At 36.7% G+C, this 24,270-nt stretch overlaps 1 protein-coding gene across 1 annotated transcript in view; it reads right to left on the reverse strand.

Moving 5' to 3' along the window:
• The window catches only part of LOC132549195 (tubulin polyglutamylase TTLL7-like), a 45,324-nt gene that overhangs the window by 17,656 nt on the left and 3,398 nt on the right, over positions 1–24,270 (reverse strand). The window contains exons 2-11 of the mRNA XM_060213111.1: positions 16,969–17,190; positions 16,048–16,105; positions 11,411–11,542; positions 9,294–9,452; positions 8,191–8,407; positions 7,020–7,343; positions 4,521–4,615; positions 3,718–3,862; positions 2,239–2,451; positions 1,564–1,659 (exon numbers count right to left, since the gene is read on the reverse strand). Of these exons, the coding sequence (XP_060069094.1) occupies positions 1,564–1,659; positions 2,239–2,451; positions 3,718–3,862; positions 4,521–4,615; positions 7,020–7,343; positions 8,191–8,407; positions 9,294–9,452; positions 11,411–11,542; positions 16,048–16,105; positions 16,969–17,190 (1,661 nt within the window). The remainder of the gene's footprint in view (positions 1–1,563; positions 1,660–2,238; positions 2,452–3,717; positions 3,863–4,520; positions 4,616–7,019; positions 7,344–8,190; positions 8,408–9,293; positions 9,453–11,410; positions 11,543–16,047; positions 16,106–16,968; positions 17,191–24,270) is intronic.

The raw sequence follows: 24,270 nt of genomic DNA on the forward strand, positions 1-24,270 counted from the left end.
GTAGAGAGTGACTAACCCCTGGTATATGGTAGAGATTGACTAACTCCTAGTATAGACACTACTGACAGGTAGAGAGTGACTAACCCCTGGTATAGACACTACTGACAGGTAGAGAGTGACTAACCCCTGGTATCAGGTAGAGAGTGACTAACCCCTAGTATAGACACTACTGACAGGTAGAGAGTGACTAACCCCTGGTATAGACACTTCTGACAGGTAGAGAGTGACTAACCCCTGGTATAGACACTACTGACAGGTAGAGAGTGACTAAACCCTGGTTAAGACACTAGTGACAGGTAGAGAGTGACTAACCCCTGGTATAAACACTACTGACAGGTAGAGAGTGACTTACCCCTGGTATAGACACTACTGACAGGTAGAGAGTGACTAACCCCTGGTATAGACACAACTGACAGGTAGAGAGTGACTAACCCCTGGTATAGACACAACTGACAGGTAGAGAGTGACTAACCCTTGGTATAGACACTACTGACAGGTACACAGGTAGAGAGTGACTTACCCCCGGTATAGACACTACTGACAGGTAGAGAGTGACTAACCTCCGGTATAGACACTACTGACAGGTAGAGAGTGACTAATCCCTGGTATAGACACAACTGACAGGTAGAGAGTGACTAACCCCTGGTATAGACACAACTGACAGGTAGAGAGTGACTAACCCCTGGTATAGACACTACTGACAGGTAGAGAGTGACTAACCCTTGGTATAGACACTACTGACAGGTACTCAGGTAGAGAGTGACTTACCCCCGGTATAGACAATACTGACAGGTAGAGAGTGACTAACCCCCGGTATAGACACTATTGACAGGTAGAGAGTGACTAATCCCTGGTATAGACAATACTGACAGGTAGAGAGTGACTTACCCCTGGTATAGACACTACTGACAGGTAGAGAGTGACTAACCTTGGTATAGACACTACTGACAGGAACACACGTAGAGAGTGACTAACCCCTGGTATATACACTACTGACAGGTAGAGAGTGACTAACCCCCGGTATAGACACTATTGACAGGTAGAGAGTGACTAATCCCTGGTATAGACAATACTGACAGGTAGAGAGTGACTAACCCCTGGTATAGACACTATTGACAGGTAGAGAGTGACTAATCCCTGGTATAGACAATACTGACAGGTAGAGAGTGACCAACCCCTGGTATAGACACTATTGACAGGTAGAGAGTGACTAATCCCTGGTATAGACACTACTGACAGGTAGAGAGTGACTAACCCCTGGTATAGACACTATTGACAGGTAGAGAGTGACTAACCCCTGGTATAGACACTATTGACAGGTAGAGAGTGACTAACCCCTGGTATAGACACTATTGACAGGTAGAGAGTGACTAACCCCTGGTATAGACACTATTGACAGGTACACAGGTAGAAGCCTAAGTCCTCTCAATGAACACCCCCCAATCCCCACCTCTAGCTACAATACTGGTACATGATGAATGATTAAAATATCCATGTTTTAATGAAATGTTTAAGGGGAGACCATAACAATATGACAGTATAACCCTTGAGACTAAAGCGTACCTTGGGACCTCTAGGTTTACCAGTGCCTCCTGTGTAATATTTTCCTTCTTTCTCATCAGCTTCACATTCTGCCAACATGTCCATGACATCCACCTCCTGAAACAGATATATTTCAAACTCAGGACTTCTGTGGAAACATTAATGTATATAGTATAACAACGTTGGAACACAGCAATACAAAATAGCATTACTATGTTCTGTCCATTATTCCAGTATTTCTGATGATACTTCAAGTCAGGTTGCGCCTTTAAAATTATTTCCCCACCATCCCCAATGCCCCTCTTTATATAACTTCTAGGGATTGTCTCCTGTTGTGTTTCTGAAATTCCCCTCCCCTCTTTATATTACTTCTAGGGATTGTCTCCTGTTGTGTTTCTGAAATTCCCCACTCCCTCTTTCTATAACTTCTAGGGATTGTCTCCTGTTGTGTTTCTGAAATTCCCCACCCCCTCTTTATATAACTTCTAGGGATTGCCTCCCTTAATGTACTGTCAGTCCTTTTAAAGCATTTTAAATATTTTAAACAGAAATTGTATAGACCAATTCAAGGTTTGCTATTTAAGTGTGTTTCTACCAGCTGGAGACTTTGAGTGATAATTCAAGTTCCATTACATTAAATTGATTTTGATAAACTTTGTTGACAAGTTTCTATAAATGGCAATTGATGTTCCATACCTTCAACTTATTGTTATACACCCTCTGGATTTCTTTCTGCATGGCTGGTGCTTTGCCCGACATAAAAATTCCAAATGTTGAGGAAAGCAATTGAACATATCGTTCATGCCTTACTTTGTCATCTGGAGGGAAGATTCGTCGGAATCGACCACGATTTCTATTCTCATAGTCCTCTCTAGCAGATACCTTCCTTATTCTGGCCAGTGTTTCTTTCTGTGAATTATCAACAAATATTTCTTTACTATATCCACATCAGGAAAAAATACAAAATAGCACACTATTTATAAAAAGTATTATCATCATATAATACTTTCAAATTCATTAGATTACTGTCACAGATGACTCAAAGTTATCACATCGATTAACACAGGCATAATTCTGTTTAAAACATATAGAATAATATATTAGACTGTACAGAATATGATTTATCTGAAGTAGGTATTTCTGAAATGATCACATGTATCTTTTAGGCTGTAGTAAATATTCACTGTCCTGAAAAAAAAATCAAAAATTTTTCTCTTGCTTATATATTCAAACCTGATCCTTCATCATTGACAGTCATCCTATGTTCGATCAAACCTGATCCTTTAACATTGACAGTCATCCTATGTTTGATCAAAATCCTTCATCATTGACAGTCATCTTATGTTTGATCAAACCTGATCCTTTATCATTGACCATCATCCTATGTTTGATCAAACCTGATCCTTAATCATTGACCATCATCCTATCCTTTATCAAACCTGATCCTTTATCAAATTGACCATCATCCTATGTTTGATCAAACCTGATCCTTTAACATTGACTTAATCATTGACCATCATCCTATGTTTGATCAAAACCTGATCCTTTATCATTGACCATCATCCTATGTTTGATCAAACCTGATCCTTATCCTTTATCATTCATCCTATGTTTGATCAAACCTGATCATCCTATCTTCGATCAAACCTGATCCTTTAACATTGACAGTCATCCTATGTTTGATCAAACCTGATCCTTTAACATTGACAGTCATCCTATGTTTGATCAAACCTGATCCTTTAACATTGACAGTCATCCTATGTTTGATCAAAATCCTTCATCATTGACAGTCATCCTATGTTTGATCAAACCTGATCCTTTATCATTGACCATCATCCTATGTTTGATCAAACCTGATCCTTAATCATTGACCATCATCCTATCTTCGATCAAACCTGATCCTTTATCATTGACCATCATCCTATGTTTGATCAAACCTGATCCTTAATCATTGACCATCATCCTATCTTCGATCAAACCTGATCCTTTAACATTGACAGTCATCCTATGTTTGATCAAACCTGATCCTTTATCATTGACCATCCTCCTATGTTTGATCAAACCTGATCCTTTATCACTGACCATCATCCTATGTTTGATCAAACCTGATCCTTTATCACTGACCATCATCCTATGTTTAGTATACCTCTTTTGTCCGATCTCATCCAAACTTACCAGTTCTTCTTTCCGTTTCTCTATACTCTGTCGCTTTTTTTCATACTCTGTTATATCTGGTCCATCTGTTCGCTTATTTTGTCGGAACAGCCTCTTTCTGGCTTCTGCTTTTTGGGCGGCCATATTTCTGCTTTTGTCACTAATTCTAAATTAGAAAATGTATACTTACTACAAGAACCAATGTAAGTTTTCTACAAGCTGTAACCATTAGTAACATCTGTGGTGTTTTATAATAATTCCTTGGACTTACTTCCCCATATGACGTTACTCATTTATACAGCTGCGCACATGGTAACAATATAACAGTAAATTCAGTAATTCACATGAGCCTACCTATCCTCTAAGTCAATTCCTTATCATTTCATACACTATATACATCAGCTAGTACGATCCCCACTGGTCATTTTCTGACAAAGGTGACTGTGTTGTCATGAAAACATTACCCTCCAATCTTCTACTGGTTGTGTTATAAGATGAAGGTGACCGTGTTGTCATTGAAACATTACCCTCTAATCTTCTACTAGTTGTGTTATAAGAACTTCTATACTATCCACTAATTTGTTGTGATATATATATATATATATATATAAATCTATTTTGCGTAATGGATTAACAACATGAAAATGTCTCTCAATACCCACTGATTATATAAGTATTGGTTCTGACATGGTCATTCTAATATAGGTCACTGTAACATAAAACTTCCACAACATAGATCTCCATCTCTGTTTTAATTCATTCAAAAGTGAGATGTGATGCTGTCCAAAGTGTGTACTGGTTTTGGCTTGTTGCTACTAACTTACTTGATATTGAGCAATCTGATGGTGTCTTCAATCAAGGCTGACTTGATATCATAGTCCACTCTCTCATCAGTCCCAAAGCTAGGAGAACGATTTACCTGTGACATCAATAGATACTGTTAGGAGTATGTGTAATTAGGGCAACATTTCACCTGTGACATCAACAGACTTCAGACTGACCTGAGTCAATCTAGTGCCTCATCTCCTATTTCCAGACTAACTTGAGTCAATCTTGTGCCTGAATTCCTATTTCCAGACTAACCTGAGTCAATCTAGTGCCTCATCTCCTATTTCCAGACTGACCTGAGTCAGTCTTGTGCCTGAATTCCTATTTCCAGACTGACCTGAGTCAATCTAGTGCCTCATCTCCTATTTCCAGACTGACCTGAGTCAATCTAGTGCCTCATCTCCTTTTTCCAGACTGACTTGAGTCAATCTTGTGCCTCATCTCCTATTTCCAGACTGACCTGAGTCAATCTAGTGCCTCATCTCCTATTTCCAGACTGACCTGAGTCAATCTAGTGCCTGAATTCCTATTTCCAGACTGACCTGAGTCAATCTAGTGCCTCATCTCCTATTTCCAGACTGACCTGAGTCAATCTAGTGCCTCATCTCCTATTTCCAGACTGACCTGAGTCAATCTTGTGTCTGAATTCCTATTTCCAGACTGACCTGAGTCAATCTTGTGTCCTCATCTCCTAGTCAATCTAGTGCCTCATCTCCTATTTCCAGACTGACCTGAGTCAATCTAGTGCCTCATCTCCTATTTCCAGACTGACCTGAGTCAATCTTGTGTCTGAATTCCTATTTCCAGACTGACCTGAGTCAATCTTGTGTCTGAATTCCTATTTCCAGACTGACCTGAGTCAATCTTGTGCCTGAATTCCTATTTCCAGACTGACCTGAGTCAATCTAGTGCCTGAATTCCTATTTCCAGACTGACCTGAGTCAATCTAGTGCCTCATCTCCTATTTCCAGACTGACCTGAGTCAATCTAGTGCCTCATCTCCTATTTCCAGACTGACCTGAGTCAATCTAGTGCCTCATCTCCTATTTCCAGACTGACCTGAGTCAATCTAGTGCCTGAATTCCTATTTCCAGACTGACCTGAGTCAGTCTTGTGCCTGAATTCCTATTTCCAGACTGACCTGAGTCAATCTAGTGCCTGAATTCCTATTTCCAGACTGACCTGAGTCAGTCTTGTGCCTGAATTCCTATTTCCAGACTGACCTGAGTCAATCTAGTGCCTCATCTCCTATTTTGACCTGAGTCAATCTAGTGCCTCATCTCCCTGAGTCAATCTAGTGCCTCATCTCCTATTTCCAGACTGACCTGAGTCAGTCTTGTGCCTGAATTCCTATTTCCAGACTGACTTGAGTCAATCTCAAGCCTGACTAATCATTTTACTGATGCTAAATAAATAAGTGACATCTTTAACTCCTATTTCACAAATATTTCTAAACAATTTGTAGAAAATTCTGATAACAGTGACCCCTCAATTATGTTACAAAATGTCTGTAAGTTTGCTACAGGGAGACTTTGTGGGGATTCATTTACCATACCATTGATGGATGTCTCGTTTGTTGTAAAATATTTGAAGGGGCTCGACTGTAAATCTGCTACAGGTTTAGATAAAATCAGTGCTTTATTCTTAAAATATTGTGCTGATAGTGTAGCACTGCCTTTGTGCAAAATTATGAATTATTGCATTGAGATGCGTACTTTTCCTTAGGGTTGGAAAAATGCTAGAGTATGTCCTTTATTTTAAAAAGGTGATAAGGAACTAGTTTCAAATTATAGACCGATTTCGGTGCTTCCAGTTATATCAAAATGTCTTGAGAAACATGTACATAAGAGTCTTTACTACTTCTTCACAGAACACAATCTGCTACTAGAAAATCAATCTGGTTTCAGACCATCTCGTAATATTTTTAGAATGTTAAACTGGTTACCCTTTTCCAAACGTGTTGAATATAATCAGTCTATACTGATGTACAAAGTCCCACATGGTTTGGCTCCCCAGTATCTTAATCATTTTAAACTTAGTTCTGATGTTCAGGCAAGACAAACAAGATCCTCATCCAGTAGTGTATTTTACTTACCTTCATTTAAAACTAATATATTTAAAAATTCTTTTACTTACCAGGGTCCATACACATGGAATATTTTACCTGATCATGTCAGAAATTCTACTTCACTATTATCTTTTAAACAAAGTTCAAAGAAAATTTTTGATTGAATCCACATAATTTTCCATATATGTTTTATTCGCTTATATTACTCTCAGTTTTATGGTTTTGAATCTTTTATGTACATTTTGTAAATATTGTATATTTTTTTAGTAAACCCTTGACCAAATTGTAATAAGAGTCATTGACTCAAATTTGTTATCAAGTATAAATAAAGACTATTATTATTAATATACAGAGATCATTGTAATGTGTATTCATCATATGAACCATCTATCCGTTATTTTACTTTTATAATCAAAGGTATACTTACTTCTAGCAGCCAGGGTCGTAGCTTTCTGTCAATCAACACATCAAATCCTAGCACCTCAAAGCACACACTATCACTTCCCGGTGCAGCTCCAGGACGACACATCCGGTAGGCATGCAATAGATGTGGCTCTGACACGATCAAAGTCTTCACAATCATATCACCAATGCTTTGCCACAGAAGCCCATCATTGATGTCATTTTGTCTCAAATATTCCCGGAAGAACTGAACGGAACGTTTACTCCCAGAACTGAGAGATTCCCCTTTCTCATAAAATTCATTATGCTTGTTCACCGAATAATTTGTTAAATGCATAAATGAATGGCTCTGAAACAGAAATACATCATGTAAGTTGTTATTTATCTGATGAGAGACATAGATCAATAATTCATCCCTATCTTAAATAAAGAAGTCGGATCATCTGATCACACCTTCCTCGATACTCCAGGGGTAACAATCACTTTTGTTCTCTGCACCCCTGTAGGCGACACCTTGTCAACAAGATGTTTCTGTAAGTGACACCTTGTAAACAAGATGTTTCTGTATGCAAAAGCTTGTGAACAAGATGTTTCTGTATGCAAAAGCTTGTGAACAAGATGTTTCTGTATGCGACACCTTGTCAACAAGATGTTTCTGTAAGTGACACCTTGTCAACAAGATGTTTCTATAAGTGACACCTTGTAAACAAGATGTTTCTGTATGCAAAAGCTTGTGCACAAGATGTTTCTGTATGCGACACCTTGTGAACAAGGTGTTTCTGTATGCGACACCTTGTCAACAAGATGTTTCTGTATGTGACATCTTGTGAACAAGATGTTTCTCTATGTAACACCTTATGAACAAGATGTTTCTGTATGTGACACCTTGTGAACAAGATGAAAAGACTAGTCTGATCCTTGTACTCCTTTGTAATTTTCCAAATGTGCATATTAGGCTGTGATTTGTCATTCTTTTTCTCCTTGAACCAATGAAATAACTTCACTTGTGCCTTTGATTTTGCCATGACATGTTCAAGGGGTGCAGAGAGTATCGAGGTTGTTTTCAACTTTACCCATCTGTTCCATCCCTATTTCCCTTGTTAGATGTGGCCTAAAAATGTGTGATGACAAAATAATCAATATTCAGAATCCATCAGAATTTAACAATTGCTTCACATTAGTTGATAAATACTCACAATGTTGGCTTCAGTCGGTGCCAGGTACTTTTCAGTACTGAGCCTGACAAGTCCATCGTCAAACAGAAACACTCTGAGCGGGTCACATGAGGTCACCAGCACATACAGGCGGAGGTCGAACTTGTAGCCATCCATCAACAGTGGTTTGTCTATGTATTCTTGTACTATAAAATGTTCTGATTGAGGGATTTTCTCTGCATTTCTAAACAGTTGAATTCTGAAAAAATAAAAATTGTTACACTGTCAGAAATCAGATTTTAAACAGAAAATATCTTTTATAAAAATGTAGGTGAATGCCAGGATTAACCTTTTCTATGACACTGTTACACACCTGTCTGTTATCTAACCAGCATGTTGTAATTTTTTGAGATTCAGTTTTGTATTTATCTGTGACCTTGAGTTCCACTAGCAGGTTTGAGTCCAGTACTTACCCATGTCCCTGAGCTCCATTACAAGGTTTGAGTCCAGTACTTACCCATGTCCCGGAGCTCCATTACAAGGTTTGAGTCCAGTACTTACCCATGTCCCTGAGCTCCATTACAAGGTTTGAATCCAGTACTTACCCATGTCCCTGAGCTCCATTACAAGGTTTGAGTCCAGTACTTACCCATGTCCCTGAGCTCCATTACAAGGTTTGAGTCCAGTACTTACCCATGTCCCCGAGCTCCATTACAAGGTTTGAGTCCAGTACTTACCGATGTCCCTGAGCTCCATTACAAGGTTTGAGTCCAGTACTTACCCATGTCCCGGAGCTCCATTACAAGGTTTGAGTCCAGTACTTACCGATGTCCCTGAGCTCCATTACAAGGTTTGAGTCCAGTACTTACCGATGTCCCTGAGCTCCATTACAAGGTTTGAATCCAGCACTTACCCATGTCCCTGAGCTCCATTACAAGGTTTGAGTCCAGTACTTACCCATGTCCCTGAGCTCCATTACAAGGTTTGAACTCCATTACAAGTCCAGTACTTACCCATGTCCCTGAGCTCCATTACAAGGTTTGAATCCAGCACTTACCCATGTCCCTGAGCTCCATTACAAGGTTTGAGTCCAGTACTTACCCATGTCCCTGAACTCCATTACAAGGTTTGAGTCCAGTACTTACCCATGTCCCTGAGCTCCATTCGATGGTTTAATAATGAATGTTTTTGTTTTTTTCTTTGCACGTAGGTCTTTGGCGTAGTTTAGTAGAAGGCTATGATCAGCCGGGAGAATCCAGGTTTTTGGGGCAAAGGAGAAATCCTCTGGTAGCTGTTTCTGAACTCTGGAAATGAACAGGTCATTAATTTAACACAGAAACTAACAAGCTGTATGGAATTAATGGTAAATGTATGGGCAATAAGTTTTAGAATAATGACTGCAACGACTTTATTTTACGTTTACTAAGTAAACCAATGCCTAACCACAAGTATAGACCTAGGAAAATGTGTTTATTAACTGAAAATCCAGTGAACAGGTTTAAAGGCTTGTAAGATGAAAACTCATGACATCATCACTACCTATCTATAATTTGTGGAAACCGTGTTTTGTATTCTTGTCATGTTTGTAGTAAGGAAACCTTATGAACAGAATATCTGTTTTTTGTTCTCATGTCATGTGACCAAAGGCATCCCCGTACAGCATAATAACTGTATGTTCTATGTCAAATGTGTATGATACAGAAATAAACCTAAAACATTAGGCAAGGAAATCAGGACAATAAAACTGCAACAGTCAATACATTGATAAATAGAAGACTCGAGGGCCGGCTTAGTAATGTGGCTGTATCCAACGATTTTAATCATCTCACTATTAATAATTCATAGCCAACCTATACAGAATTTAGCACCAGAGATCACCACACTGCTGTGCTTTCTGATAACAACTTCAAACAAGAGCTTCTACAATATATAGTTTAACAAAGGCAGCCAATGACAGACTTGACCACTTGTATTAGGCTGGGTAGAGTTACACAGAAGCCTGAAGCAATTCTATTGTAAATTCAGTGGTAGGTTGATATGGGAGGGACATTAACGTACTTATGTAAACTTTCATGATGATACAATTCACCTTTTTTCAGCAAAGAGAGACTTTAAAAGACTCTACACTATGATCTGTTACTTACAGCCTGTAATTATAATGTAAAGACCCTACACCATGATCTGTTACTTACAGCCTGTAATTATAATGTAAAGTCCCTACACTATATGTTACTTACAGCCTGTAATTATAATGTAAAGACCCTACACTATGATCTGTTACTTACAGCCTTTAATTATAATGTAAAATCCCTACACTATCTGTTACTTACAGCCTGTAATTATAATGTAAAGACCCTACACTATATGTTACTTACAGCCTGTAATTATAATGTAAATACCCTACACTATGATCTGTTACTTACAGCCTGTAATTATAATGTAAAGACCCTACACTATGATCTGTTACTTACAGCCTGTAATTATAATGTAAAGTCCCTACACTATATGTTACTTACAGCCTGTAATTATAATGTAAAGACCCTACACTATGATCTGTTACTTACAGCCTTTAATTATAATGTAAAATCCCTACACTATCTGTTACTTACAGCCTGTAATTATAATGTAAAGACCCTACACTATATGTTACTTACAGCCTGTAATTATAATGTAAAGACCCTACACTATGATCTGTTACTTACAGCCTGTAATTATAATGTAAAGACCCTACACTATGATCTGTTACTTACAGCCTGTAATTATAATGTAAAGACCCTACACTATATGTTACTTACAGCCTGTAATTATAATGTAAAGACCCTACACTATGATCTGTTACTTACAGCCTGTAATTATAATGTAAAGACCCTACACTATGATCTGTTACTTACAGCCTGTAATTATAATGTAAAGACCCTACACTATATGTTACTTACAGCCTGTAATTATAATGTAAAGACCCTACACTATGATCTGTTACTTACAGCCTGTAATTATAATGTAAAGTCCCTACACTATATGTTACTTACAGCCTGTAATTATAATGTAAAGTCCCTACACAATGACCTGTTACTTACAGCCTGTAATTATAATGTAAATGATTCCAACACAATGAAGGGCCCTATTTGTTTGCTCCTTTTAATCAATGTTTAGAACTGCAGGAGTAACAAAACTAAACATGATAAAACAGTACTGATGAGAAAAAAAAACTGTTATAAGGTCACTGGATGTTGTTTGGTATATACATTGTAATGTTCATTACTTAGCCATATTGCGGGCTAGACAGTCCTTGCGTGTGATTTCTCCCATGCCAGGGAAATGGTTTATCCTTTGGAAAGATTTCATCTCTGAGATCCGATCCGTAGCAACAAAGCAGTCATTCCAAAACAGATAACTGTGGAAAGAAAAGCACGCTTTTTTTTAGTATAGATAAACAAGTCATAAATTTAACCTTTATCTAAAACGATAACTGTAGACAGAATTATACAGCTTATAAGGTTAGATAACTGTAGACAGAATTATAGAGCTTATAAGGTTAGATAACTGTAGACAGAATCCTAGTGCTGATAAGGTTAGATAACTGTAGACAGAATCCTAGTGCTTATAAGGTTAGATAACTGTGGACAGAATTATACAGCTTATAAGGTTAGATAACTGTAGACAGAATCCTAGTGCTGATAAGGTTAGATAACTGTAGACAGAATTATACAGCTTATAAGGTTAGATAACTGTGGACAGAATTATACAGCTTATAAGGTTAGATAACTGTAGACAGAATCCTAGTGCTTATAAGGTTAGATAACTGTAGACAGAATTATACAGCTTATAAGGTTAGATAACTGTAGACAGAATCCTAGTGCTTATAAGGTTAGATAACTGTAGACAGAATTATAGTGCTTATAAGGTTAGATAACTGTAGACAGAATTATACAGCTTATAAGGTTAGATAACTGTAGACAGAATCCTAGTGCTTATAAGGTTAGATAACTGTAGACAGAATTATACAGCTTATAAGGTTAGATAACTGTAGACAGAATCCTAGAGCTTATAAGGTTAGATAACTGTAGACAGAATCCTAGTGCTTATAAGGTTAGATAACTGTAGACAGAATCCTAGTGCTTATAAGGTTAGATAACTGTAGACAGAATTATACAGCTTATAAGGTTAGATAACTGTGGACAGAATTATACAGCTTATAAGGTTAGATAACTGTAGACAGAATCCTAGTGCTTATAAGGTTAGATAACTGTAGACAGAATTATACAGCTTATAAGGTTAGATAACTGTAGACAGAATCCTAGTGCTTATAAGGTTAGATAACTGTAGACAGAATCCTAGTGCTTATAAGGTTAGATAACTGTAGACAGAATCCTAGTGCTTATAAGGTTAGATAACTGTAGACAGAATTATACAGCTTATAAGGTTAGATAACTGTAGACAGAATTATACAGCTTATAAGGTTAGATAACTGTAGACAGAATCCTAGTGCTTATAAGGTTAGATAACTGTAGACAGAATTATACAGCTTATAAGGTTAGATAACTGTAGACAGAATCCTAGTGCTTATAAGGTTAGATAACTGTAGACAGAATTATAGAGCTTATAAGGTTAGATAACTGTAGACAGAATCCTAGTGCTTATAAGGTTAGATAACTGTAGACAGAACTAGACCAATGTCGAGGAAGGGCCCCGCATAATACCTACCCCTTATGATTGAGTTTCTTAATATTAAGAAATATATGGACAGGTGTCAAGTATTGAAAGCAACTTTCATCAAAATCCAATGAAAATGGACAGATGGACAGATATATGGATCAACGGACAGGGAAACGGACGGACAGACAGACGGACAGGGTGAACATTGAACTCGAATGAGGGGCTTATGTACCAAGTATCACAAAGCAAGTTTTAAAGAAATCCCAAATCATTCCTTCAGAAGATATTCTCTGTAAAACATTCAGCCAATCAGATTGCAGCAGCCTCATTAAATATGCACGGAATTTGGCGAACATCGAACTTGAGCAAGGGACTTATGTACCAAGTATCATAAGCATGTTTCATCGAAATCCCATCATTCCTTCTCAAGATATCGTGCAGAAAGCGAAACGGACAGACAGACAGACAGACAGACAGACGGACAGACAGACGGACAAGGTGATTACTATAGGGCACCCGCATCGCAATGCGGGGCCCTAATTATACAGCTTATAAGGTTAGATAACTGTAGACAGAATTATACAGCTTATAAGGTTAGATAACTGTGGACAGAATTATACAGCTTATAAGGTTAGATAACTGTGGACAGAATCCTAGTGCTGATAAGGTTAGATAACTGTAGACAGAATCCTAGTGCTGATAAGGTTAGATAACTGTAGACAGAATTATACAGCTTATAAGGTTAGATAACTGTAGACAGAATCCTAGTGCTGATAAGGTTAGATAACTGTAGACAGAATCCTAGTGCTTATAAGGTTAGATAACTGTAGACAGAATCCTAGTGCTTATAAGGTTAGATAACTGTAGACAGAATAATAGAGCTTATAAGGTTAGATAACTGTAGACAGAATCCTAGTGCTTATAAGGTTAGATAACTGTAGACAGAATTATACAGCTTATAAGGTTAGATAACTGTAGACAGAATCCTAGTGCTGATAAGGTTAGATAACTGTAGACAGAATTATAGAGCTTATAAGGTTAGATAACTGTAGACAGAATTATAGAGCTTATAAGGTTAGATAACTGTAGACAGAATCCTAGTGCTTATAAGGTTAGATAACTGTAGACAGAATCCTAGTGCTTATAAGGTTAGATAACTGTAGAAAGAATTATAGAGCTTATAAGGTTAGATAACTGTAGACAGAATTATAGATCTTATAAGGTTAGATAACTGTAGACAGAATCCTAGTGCTTATAAGGTTAGATAACTGTAGACAGAATCCTAGTGCTTATAAGGTTAGATAACTGTAGACAGAATTATAGAGCTTATAAGGTTAGATAACTGTAGAAAGAATTATAGAGCTTATAAGGTTAGATAACTGTAGAAAGAATTATAGAGCTTATAAGGTTAGATAACTGTAGAAAGAATTATAGAGCTTATAAGGTTAGATAACTGTAGAAAGAATTATAGAGCTTATAAGGTTAGATAACTGTAGACAGAATCCTAGTGCTTATAAGGTTAGATAACTGTAGACAGTTTCCTAGTGCTTATAAGGTTAGATAACTGTAGACAGAATACTAGTGCTTATAAGGTTAGATAACTGTAGACAGAATTATAGAGCTTATAAGGTTAGATAACTGTAGAAAGAATTATAGAGCTTATAAGGTTAGATAACTGTAGAAAGAATTATAGAGCTTATAAGGTTAGATAACTGTAGACAGAATCCTAGTGCTTATAAGGTTAGATAACTGTAGACAGAATCCTAGTGCTTATAAGGTTAGATAACTGTAGACAGAATAATAGTGCTTATAAGGTTAGATAACTGTAGACAGAATCCTAGTGCTTATAAGGTTAGATAACTGTGGACAGAATTATACAGCTTATAAGGTTAGATAACTGTAGACAGAATCCTAGTGCTTATAAGGTTAGATAACTGTAGACAGAATTATACAGCTTATAAGGTTAGATAACTGTAGACAGAATCCTAGTGCTTATAAGGTTAGATAACTGTGGACAGAATTATACAGCTTATAAGGTTAGATAACTGTGGACAAAAATACAGACTTTACTAGTCTATAGATAAATATGGATAGTAATATACAGTCTTCATAAAAGTAAGATAAATGTGACAGAAATATGATCTGTATCAGAAAAGATAACTGCAGACAGAAACAGTTTTTATAAGTTTAGAATAGATAGATAAGGACACAAATAGTCTTAAATGTGCACAACAAACACCATCTTTATACAGATAAATTTGAACAAAACAGATTTATCAGCTTAATAGAAGTAAAACTAAAAACAAATTACATATGAAATCTACACTGAATTATTATTGTGGGTTCACTAATTCATGTGAGTTGAACATTTCATTATAGTTTAATTCTATATATTCATGACTACATGTTTGTTTACAAATTGTAATGGATATCAGACAAAGTAAAACTCACTGAAAATATTTCAACAACTGATGTATAAGTTTCCATAAATTAATCTAATTATGATACATTAATTGCCTGTATGATTCACCAAGAGGATATATCAAGTATTAATTTTGTTTATTGTTAAAAAAAGTCTCATTTGACATTTTCAAGAGGCCCAGAGGTCCTGTATTGCTCACCTGGATCTTTATGGCCAACAGTACTATTTCTGTGCATATGTTCCACATTTAACAAATTTGATCCCTGTGACCTTGACTATGGGTCAAGGTCATTTCTTTTTGCAAACTTTCTTGGACTTATAAAAGGAACATACTGGCCAAATATAATGATTCTAGCCTTTTCGATGTTTCAGAAGAAATTGTTTCAACACATTTGACCCCTGTATCCTTGAAGATTGGTCAAGGTCATTTTTACAGCAAACTTTGTAGGACACCATAAGAGGAACATAGTAGCCTAATATCATGATTCTAGGCCTTCTGGTATATGGGGAGAAGTCGTTGAAAGGTTTTAACAGCCACCTTGAATATGGGTCAAGGTCATTTCTTTTCGCAAACTTTGTTGGGCTTCATCAAAGGAACCTTCCAGCCAAATATGATAAGTCTATGCCTTTTGGTATTTCAGAAGAAGTTGTTTAAATGAAAAGTTGACGGACGGACGACGGACGGACGAACGGATGCCACGGTATGGCATAACCTCACTTGGCCCTTTGTGCTAGGTGAGCTAAAAATCAAAACCTTCAATGTAATCTCAATACCATGATTCATAGCTATAGGACAGCTTTCCAGTCAGTGATCAACTTACCTGTTAGGATCATCATCCTTGGCAACAGCATATCCAAGCTTCTCAGACATCTGACGAACTGAAAAAATAATCAAAACTACAAGTCTGACTTTCTCATTCTCACAATCACAAGTGAAGTCTGACTTTCTCATTCTCACAATCACAAGTGAAGTCTGACTTTCTCATTCTCACAATCACAAGTGAAGTCTGACTTTCTCATTCTCACAATCACAAGTGAAGTCTGACTTTCTCTATCTCACTATGACAAGTCAAAGATGACTTTTTCTTTCTCATAATCACAAATGAGATATGATTTTCTGATTCTCACATTGACAATGTCCCTATATACTATTATAGATCATTATTACTTCCATCCGATCTCAATGTTAGTGTAAAATGTTATGCTTTACTTTTAGAGCTTGTTGCCTCCAGCCCTGTAGCTTGGAGCACCAAGGCAATGTCTGATGTAAGGACACCAAACATACCCTGTACTTAAAATGAGAGCTTGGAGCACCAAGGCAATGTCTGATGTAAGGACACCAAACATACCCTGTACTTAAAATGAGAGTTTGGAGCACCCAGGCAATGTCTGATGTAAGGACACCAAACATACACCTGTACTTAAAATGAGAGCTTGGAGCACCCAGGCAATGTCTGATGTAAGGACGCCAAACGAACCCTGTACTTAAAATGAGAGCTTGGAGCACCCAGGCAATGTCTGATGTAAGGACACCAAACCTACCCTGTACTTAAATGAGAGCTTGGAGCACCCAGGCAATGTCTGATATAAGGACACCAAACCTACCCTGTACATAAATGAGAGCTTGGAGCACCCAGGCAATGTCTGATATAAGGACACCAAACCTACCCTGTACTTAGATGAGAGCTTGGAGCACCCAGGCAATGTCTGATATAAGGACATCAAACCTACCCTGTACTTACTTATATCATATCGAGTGCCACCAAGGTTAACAGTGATGAGACTTTTCTTTTTTCTTTTCTTTTTTGGTATAAGTGGTCCTTTGAGTTGGTCATCTGCATCTGCCATTTTTTGTTGCTTTTCATCAAGACGATCCTCATGGCGTCGCCCTGTCTGTGGAAGAGGTCCTGTGGCAGTGGCACTAGGCCTTCTTGTGTAGTGCATCAGGGAACTCAAGGTCACATCTAGAATTATACAGTAAAAAGCTCATACAATCACATCAAACACTGATCTCAAGGTCATATCTACAATTACACAGTAGAATGCTAACATGACCCCATCATACACAGATCTCAAGGTCACATCTACCATTGTATAGCAGAAATCTGATATGACCCCATCATACACTGATCTCAAGGTCACATCTACCATTGTATAGCAGAAATCTGATATGACCCCATCATACACTGATCTCAAGGTCACATCTACCATTGTATAGCAGAAATCTGATATGACCCCATCATACACTGATCTCAAGGTCACATCTACCATTGTATAGCAGAAATCTGATATGACCCCATCATACACTGATCTCAAGGTCACATCTACCATTGTATAGCAGAAATCTGATATGACCCCATCATACACTGATCTCAAGGTCATATCTACCATTGTATAGCAGAAATCTGATAAAACCCCATCATACACTGATCTCAAGGTCACATCTACCATTGTATAGCAGAAATCTGATATGACCCCATCTTACACTGATCTCAAGGTCACATCTACAAACTGGGTTTTCTCAGCTGCTGTTTCATTGTCATCAGTCATATGTAGGTCAAGGTTTGATGCATAAATTCCTATACTGACATGACAGTTTGATTTGGAAGTTTCTTTTCTATCTAGCACACAGATGTGTAACAGCCTTAGAATTGGTTTTAACTCTGTCAGCTGTTAGCTAGGTCACAACAGTGTTAAGAGGTATTGATCATACACAGCATCCACACAATATGACTAAATGTCTTCAACATCATATCTTGCCTTAAATGGATTGATAATCTGCTCATTATGGAAACTAAACTCAGCCTTTATAAAGGAAGAAAAAAAACATCAACCATCCATCTCTTCTCTGTATTTCACAGTACGCCAAAAATTATTTCATTTATTTTTTTCTGTTAACATTTCTCACAATAGATTAATATTTCATACAGTTCTATAATTAGAAACACTGCACCAAAACTACATTATTTCGGCAGAATATTTGTGGATTTTGTTGATGAAATTGATTCTCCTATTAACTTTTCCTCTAAATTCAAATTCAGTTATACTCATCAGTTTTGAGTTTTTTCTGCTTGTCATGTTTTTGATTATATATATACATATATTTAAATGCTATGCTCCTTCAAACAAAACATGCTGTTTAGAATCATAATTAACCATCTGCACATCATATTACAACAACACCTTATGGCCTTAATCAGCCTTACCTGTAAGCCACATTGAGTCAGCCTTGCAATGGTCATACAGTAACTAGTGTTAGCAGCCTAAAGATGGTTGGATTACCAACAGTGAATTTTACCTGTATCTCTAACACTATATAAAGTACTGGCTTTGGTATGTAGCTACATATCCACTTGTAAAGACCTGAAATCAATATTTAATACTCTATATGTGAGATCTCTCTTCCTTTACAAAGTTACAACATCTTTTTAACTGCTTTAATAATTCAAAAGAGGCAACGACTGTGATGTGTGAGGCTCTGGTTTGGGAGAAATAAATTCTCAATGTTTGAATGGAAATTATGAACTGAAATACATGTGTATATTCCTGCTATCTGCCTTCAATATATACCAACCCTGTGTAACCTTCAGTGTCCCGATCATGATCTTAACAATTTACAAGAGAAAACCAGATCTAACCATAAACTGTTCATAGAAAACCCACATACATGATTTCTATATGTTTCAGATATAGATTTCGAAGGATTTACTGTCCTACAGTGTAACCAATCCTTGGTAGATTGTTCAAATATACACTAGATTGACCAGGTCTCACTGCAATAATTATCTGGTTGAATTGAAGCATTTCTAAACTTCCTGTACTACAATGTAACAATTCTAATGATAGATCTGATCAAGTGTACACTAAACTTCCTGTACTACAATGTATCAATTCTAATGATAGATCTGATCAAGTGTACACTAAACTTCCTGTACTACAATGTAACAATTCTAATGATAGATCTGATCAAGTGTACAGTAAACTTCCTGTACTACAATGTAACAATTCTAATGATAGATCTGATCAAGTGTACACTAAACTTCCTGTACTACAATGTAACAATTCTAATGATAGATCTGATCAAGTGTACACTAAACTTCCTGTACTACAATGTAACAATTCTAATGATAGATCTGATCAAGTGTACACTAAACTTCCTGTACTACAATGTAACAATTCTAATGATAGATCTGATCAAGTGTACAGTAAACTTCCTGTACTACAATGTAACAATTCTAATGATAGATCTGATCAAGTGTACAGTAAACTTCCTGTACTACAATGTAACAATTCTAATGATAGATCTGATCAAGTGTACACTAAACTTCCTGTACTACAATGTAACAATTCTAATGATAGATCTGATCAAGTGTACACTAAACTTCCTGTACTTCAATGTAACAATTCTAATGATAGATCTGATCAAGTGTACACTAAACTTCCTGTTCAATGTAACAATTCTAATGATAGATCTGATCAAGTGTACACTAAACTTCCTGTACTACAATGTAAACAATTCTAATAAATACTACAATGTAACAATTCTAATGATAGATCTGATCAAGTGTACAGTAAACTTCCTGTACTACAATGTAACAATTCTAATGATAGATCTGATCAAGTGTACACTAAACTTCCTGTACTACAATGTAACAATTCTAATGATAGATCTGATCAAGTGTACACTAAACTTCCTGTACTACAATGTAACAATTCTAATGATAGATCTGATCAAGTGTACACTAAACTTCCTGTACTACAATGTAACAATTCTAATGATACAGTAAATCCTGATACAATGTGTACACTAAACTTCCTGTACTACAATGTAACAATTCTAATGATAGATCTGATCAAGTGTACACTAAACTTCCTGTACTACAATGTAACAATTCTAATGATAGATCTGATCAAGTGTACACTAAACTTCCTGTACTACAATGTAACAATTCTAATGATAGATCTGATCAAGTGTACACTAAACTTCCTGTACTACAATGTAACAATTCTAATGATAGATCTGATCAAGTGTACACTAAACTTCCTGTACTACAATGTAACAATTCTAATGATAGATCTGATCAAGTGTACACTAAACTTCCTGTACTACAATGTAACAATTCTAATGATAGATCTGATCAAGTGTACACTAAACTTCCTGTACTACAATGTAACAATTCTAATGATAGATCTGATCAAGTGTACAGTAAACTTCCTGTACTACAATGTAACAATTCTAATGATAGATCTGATCAAGTGTACACTAAACTTCCTGTACTTTCATTGACTTCTTTTCAAGTTAATCATATTTTATTTCAGTGAGCTTATAATAAAACATGACAGAAAATGTTTCATATTTTATTTAAACATGCAATGATTAAACAAAACTCATATAATTTATTAGTTTTTTTTATATAAGAAAACATAGTCTTCTCAATTCTAATATTTTGTATTTAAGAATACAATGGTGATTAAGCAAACCTGTTTGGATTTTAAACAATTTTAATTTAAATGCTATAATTACTACATTAAAAGTACACGTCACATTCCCTAAACACTCCTTAACTTTCTAACTATATGTCTATAATCTAGTCTGAGATATGGACCAGGAACTGGTTTTTGTTCACACCACATCAAGGTAAAAAAACATCAAGAACACATTTCAAAGACTCTTTCAATTCAAAACTCATTTAAACTCTATTTTGAAATTTGTTTTGCAACCAAAACTCGTACAAGTAGAATGAATTAGGTGGCAGACAACAGCCATACAGTGTACCTAACACCCTATACCTTGTTGTTAACAGACGTTACTAACTTCTGTCTCCCAGAGAATACAACTCTAAAGTAAACATGTACACCTATATTCCATATAGTGGGTCAGAGAAGTTCCAACATACATACGTTAAACTCACTACTCTAGCTTCAGCATTTGGTTACACCAGACATTTGTTTAGACCAAAAGTTTGCGGTTCAGATGACATAAGTGTACATACAAAAGATAAAGTAAACAATCAGAAATAAATATCTGAGAGTAACAATTTATCATTTATATGTTTCTTTAGATGGAAACTGCAGCGACTGTGATATTTCACAATTTTTACTCTACAGAAATGAAGCTGATTAACTGCAAACAAAATATATCTATTTGATTAAATGTATAAATTCAAACCATTGAATATGTTTTTATATCTCAAAATTAAAAATATATACTTCAGATGTATATGAGTTAAACACACTGATATCAACAGTACTGATCTGACAAGTTTGTATTTGTACAAAGTTATTTAAGCTTCTATATTCATTTTGGATAACTGCGAGAGCATATACAATGCCCAAAACGCTAAAAACAAAAGTAATATCAATGAAAATGATGAATGCTTCACGAAAACAACTTTATTGGACACAAAATTTCATTAATCAAAATCAAAGTTATGAAGGGCAGATGGACAAAAGGACGAAGAAATGGACAGATGGATTGACAAAGCAGCACCTATATGCTCACCCTTCAGGAAGTGTAAAAAAATGCTCAAAACGAGATGAGTGAAGAAATAATGTCAGAGTTGAAGGATATCCTGACTGTGGTCACTGAACTGTTATAATCTTAAAGGCCATTAAATGGAGAAGTGCCAAAAAGCTACATGTGAATGTTTACAGGAGCTCTACTTATCAATCTGAGCACTGATGCATACAGAAATGTATTCTACAAAATCAATCTGTTGAAAATTCACAACAGCTGTAATTCATTAATCCAAAGTATAAAACATTCATTGTATACAAGGTGTTTCCAACCAGTGACACATTTAATTTGAAAGCATTAATACAATTTTAACTCTCTTTTTCCAAGTAACTGATACAGAAATAAATGCTTGCACTCCATGTATAACTACCCTGACTCAGAATGATGGTAGTTTCCATACCTGTGACAGAACATCAGTGGTAGTTACCTTGTGTGCTAGGAAACAGGATCTTAATGATTAACAATAAAGTTTTTCAAGTGAAAACTCTAATGACAAAGGTCTCTGGAACATTGTATTTTTATTTATTTTTTAATCTTTTCTTTGACTGTAAAGTCCAGAATATTCAGGGTGAATATTAAATGAATATTAGATATTAACTTTAAGTAATTCTAGAGTCAGTTATAGTGATCCCAAACTTATTACAGAGGCCAAGGATGATCAATAATGTGTGGTCCTACTTCATTACTGGGCACTAGCACTGTAAGATCTTTGTCTAAAATATCAGTACAACTGTTACTACACCAGATCTTATACACTGCAAATAATCTTTCTAAACATGGCTCTATAAGTCAGCTGTTGGACAAACATATTGAGAAATAATATCAGTGGTATTGTTAGAACTGTCCATGTGGTGGAAATATGCTGTGAGAAATACAGATATTACTACATGTAGCTGTTGAAAGAATCCAATACATGTCTACAGGTACACATCAACATCACCACCAATAGGATACAGGTCTACAGGTACACATCAACATCACCACTAATAGGATACAGGTCTACAGGTACACATCAACATCACCACCAATAGGATACAGGTCTACAGGTACACATTAACATCACCACCAATAGGATACAGGTCTACAGGTACACATCAACATCACCACCAATAGGATACAGGTCTACAGGTACACACAACATCACCACCAATAGGATACAGGTCTACAGGTACACATCAACATCACCACCAATAGGATACAGGTCTACAGGTACACATCAACATCACCACCAATAGGATACAGGTCTACAGGTACACATCAACATCACCACCAATAGGATACAGGTCTACAGGTACACATCAACATCACCACCAATAGGATACAGGTCTACAGGTACACATCAACATCACCACCAATAGGATACAGGTCTACAGGTACACATCAACATCACCACCAATAGGATACAGGTCTACAGGTACACATCAACATCACCACCAATAGGATACAGGTCTACAGGTACACATCAACATCACCACCAATAGGATACAGGTCTACACGTACACACAACATCACCACCAATAGGATACAGGTCTACAGGTACACACAACATCACCACCAATAGGATACAGGTCTACAGGTACACATTAACATCACCACCAATAGGATACAGGTCTACAGGTACACATCAACATCACCTCCAATAGGATACAGGTCTACAGGTACACACAACATCATCACCAATAGGATACAGGTCTACAGGTACATATCAACATCACCACCAATAGGATACAGGTCTACAGGTACACACAACATCATCACCAATAGGATACAGGTCTACAGGTACACACAACATCATCACCAATAGGATACAGGTCTACAGGTACACACAACATCACCACTAATAGGATACAGGTCTACAGGTACACACAACATCACCACCAATAGGATACAGGTCTACAGGTTCACATTAACATCACCACCAATAGGATACAGGTCTACAGGTACACATCAACATCACCTCCAATAGGATACAGGTCTACAGGTACACACAACATCACCACTAATAGGATACAGGTCTACAGGTACACATCAACATCACCACCAATAGGATACAGGTCTACAGGTACACACAACATCACCTCCAATAGGATACAGGTCTACAGGTACACACAACATCACCACTAATAGGATACAGGTCTACAGGTACACATCAACATCACCACCAATAGGATACAGGTCTACAGGTACACATCAACATCACCACCAATAGGATACAGGTCTACAGGTACACATCAACTTCACCACCAATAGGATACAGGTCTACAGGTACACATCAACATCACCACCAATAGGATACAGGTCTACAGGTACACATTAACATCACCACCAATAGGATACAGGTCTACAGGTTCACATTAACATCACCACCAATAGGATACAGGTCTGCAGGTACACATCAACATCACCTCCAATAGGATACAGGTCTACAGGTACACACAACATCACCTCCAATAGGATACAGGTCTACACGTACACACAACATCACCACTAATAGGATACAGGTCTACAGGTACACATCAACATCACC

Source organism: Ylistrum balloti, unplaced genomic scaffold (genome assembly GCF_031769215.1).
Source record: "Ylistrum balloti isolate Yb309-2 unplaced genomic scaffold, AGI_CSIRO_Ybal_v1 Utg370046, whole genome shotgun sequence".
NCBI lineage: Eukaryota > Metazoa > Mollusca > Bivalvia > Pectinida > Pectinidae > Ylistrum > Ylistrum balloti.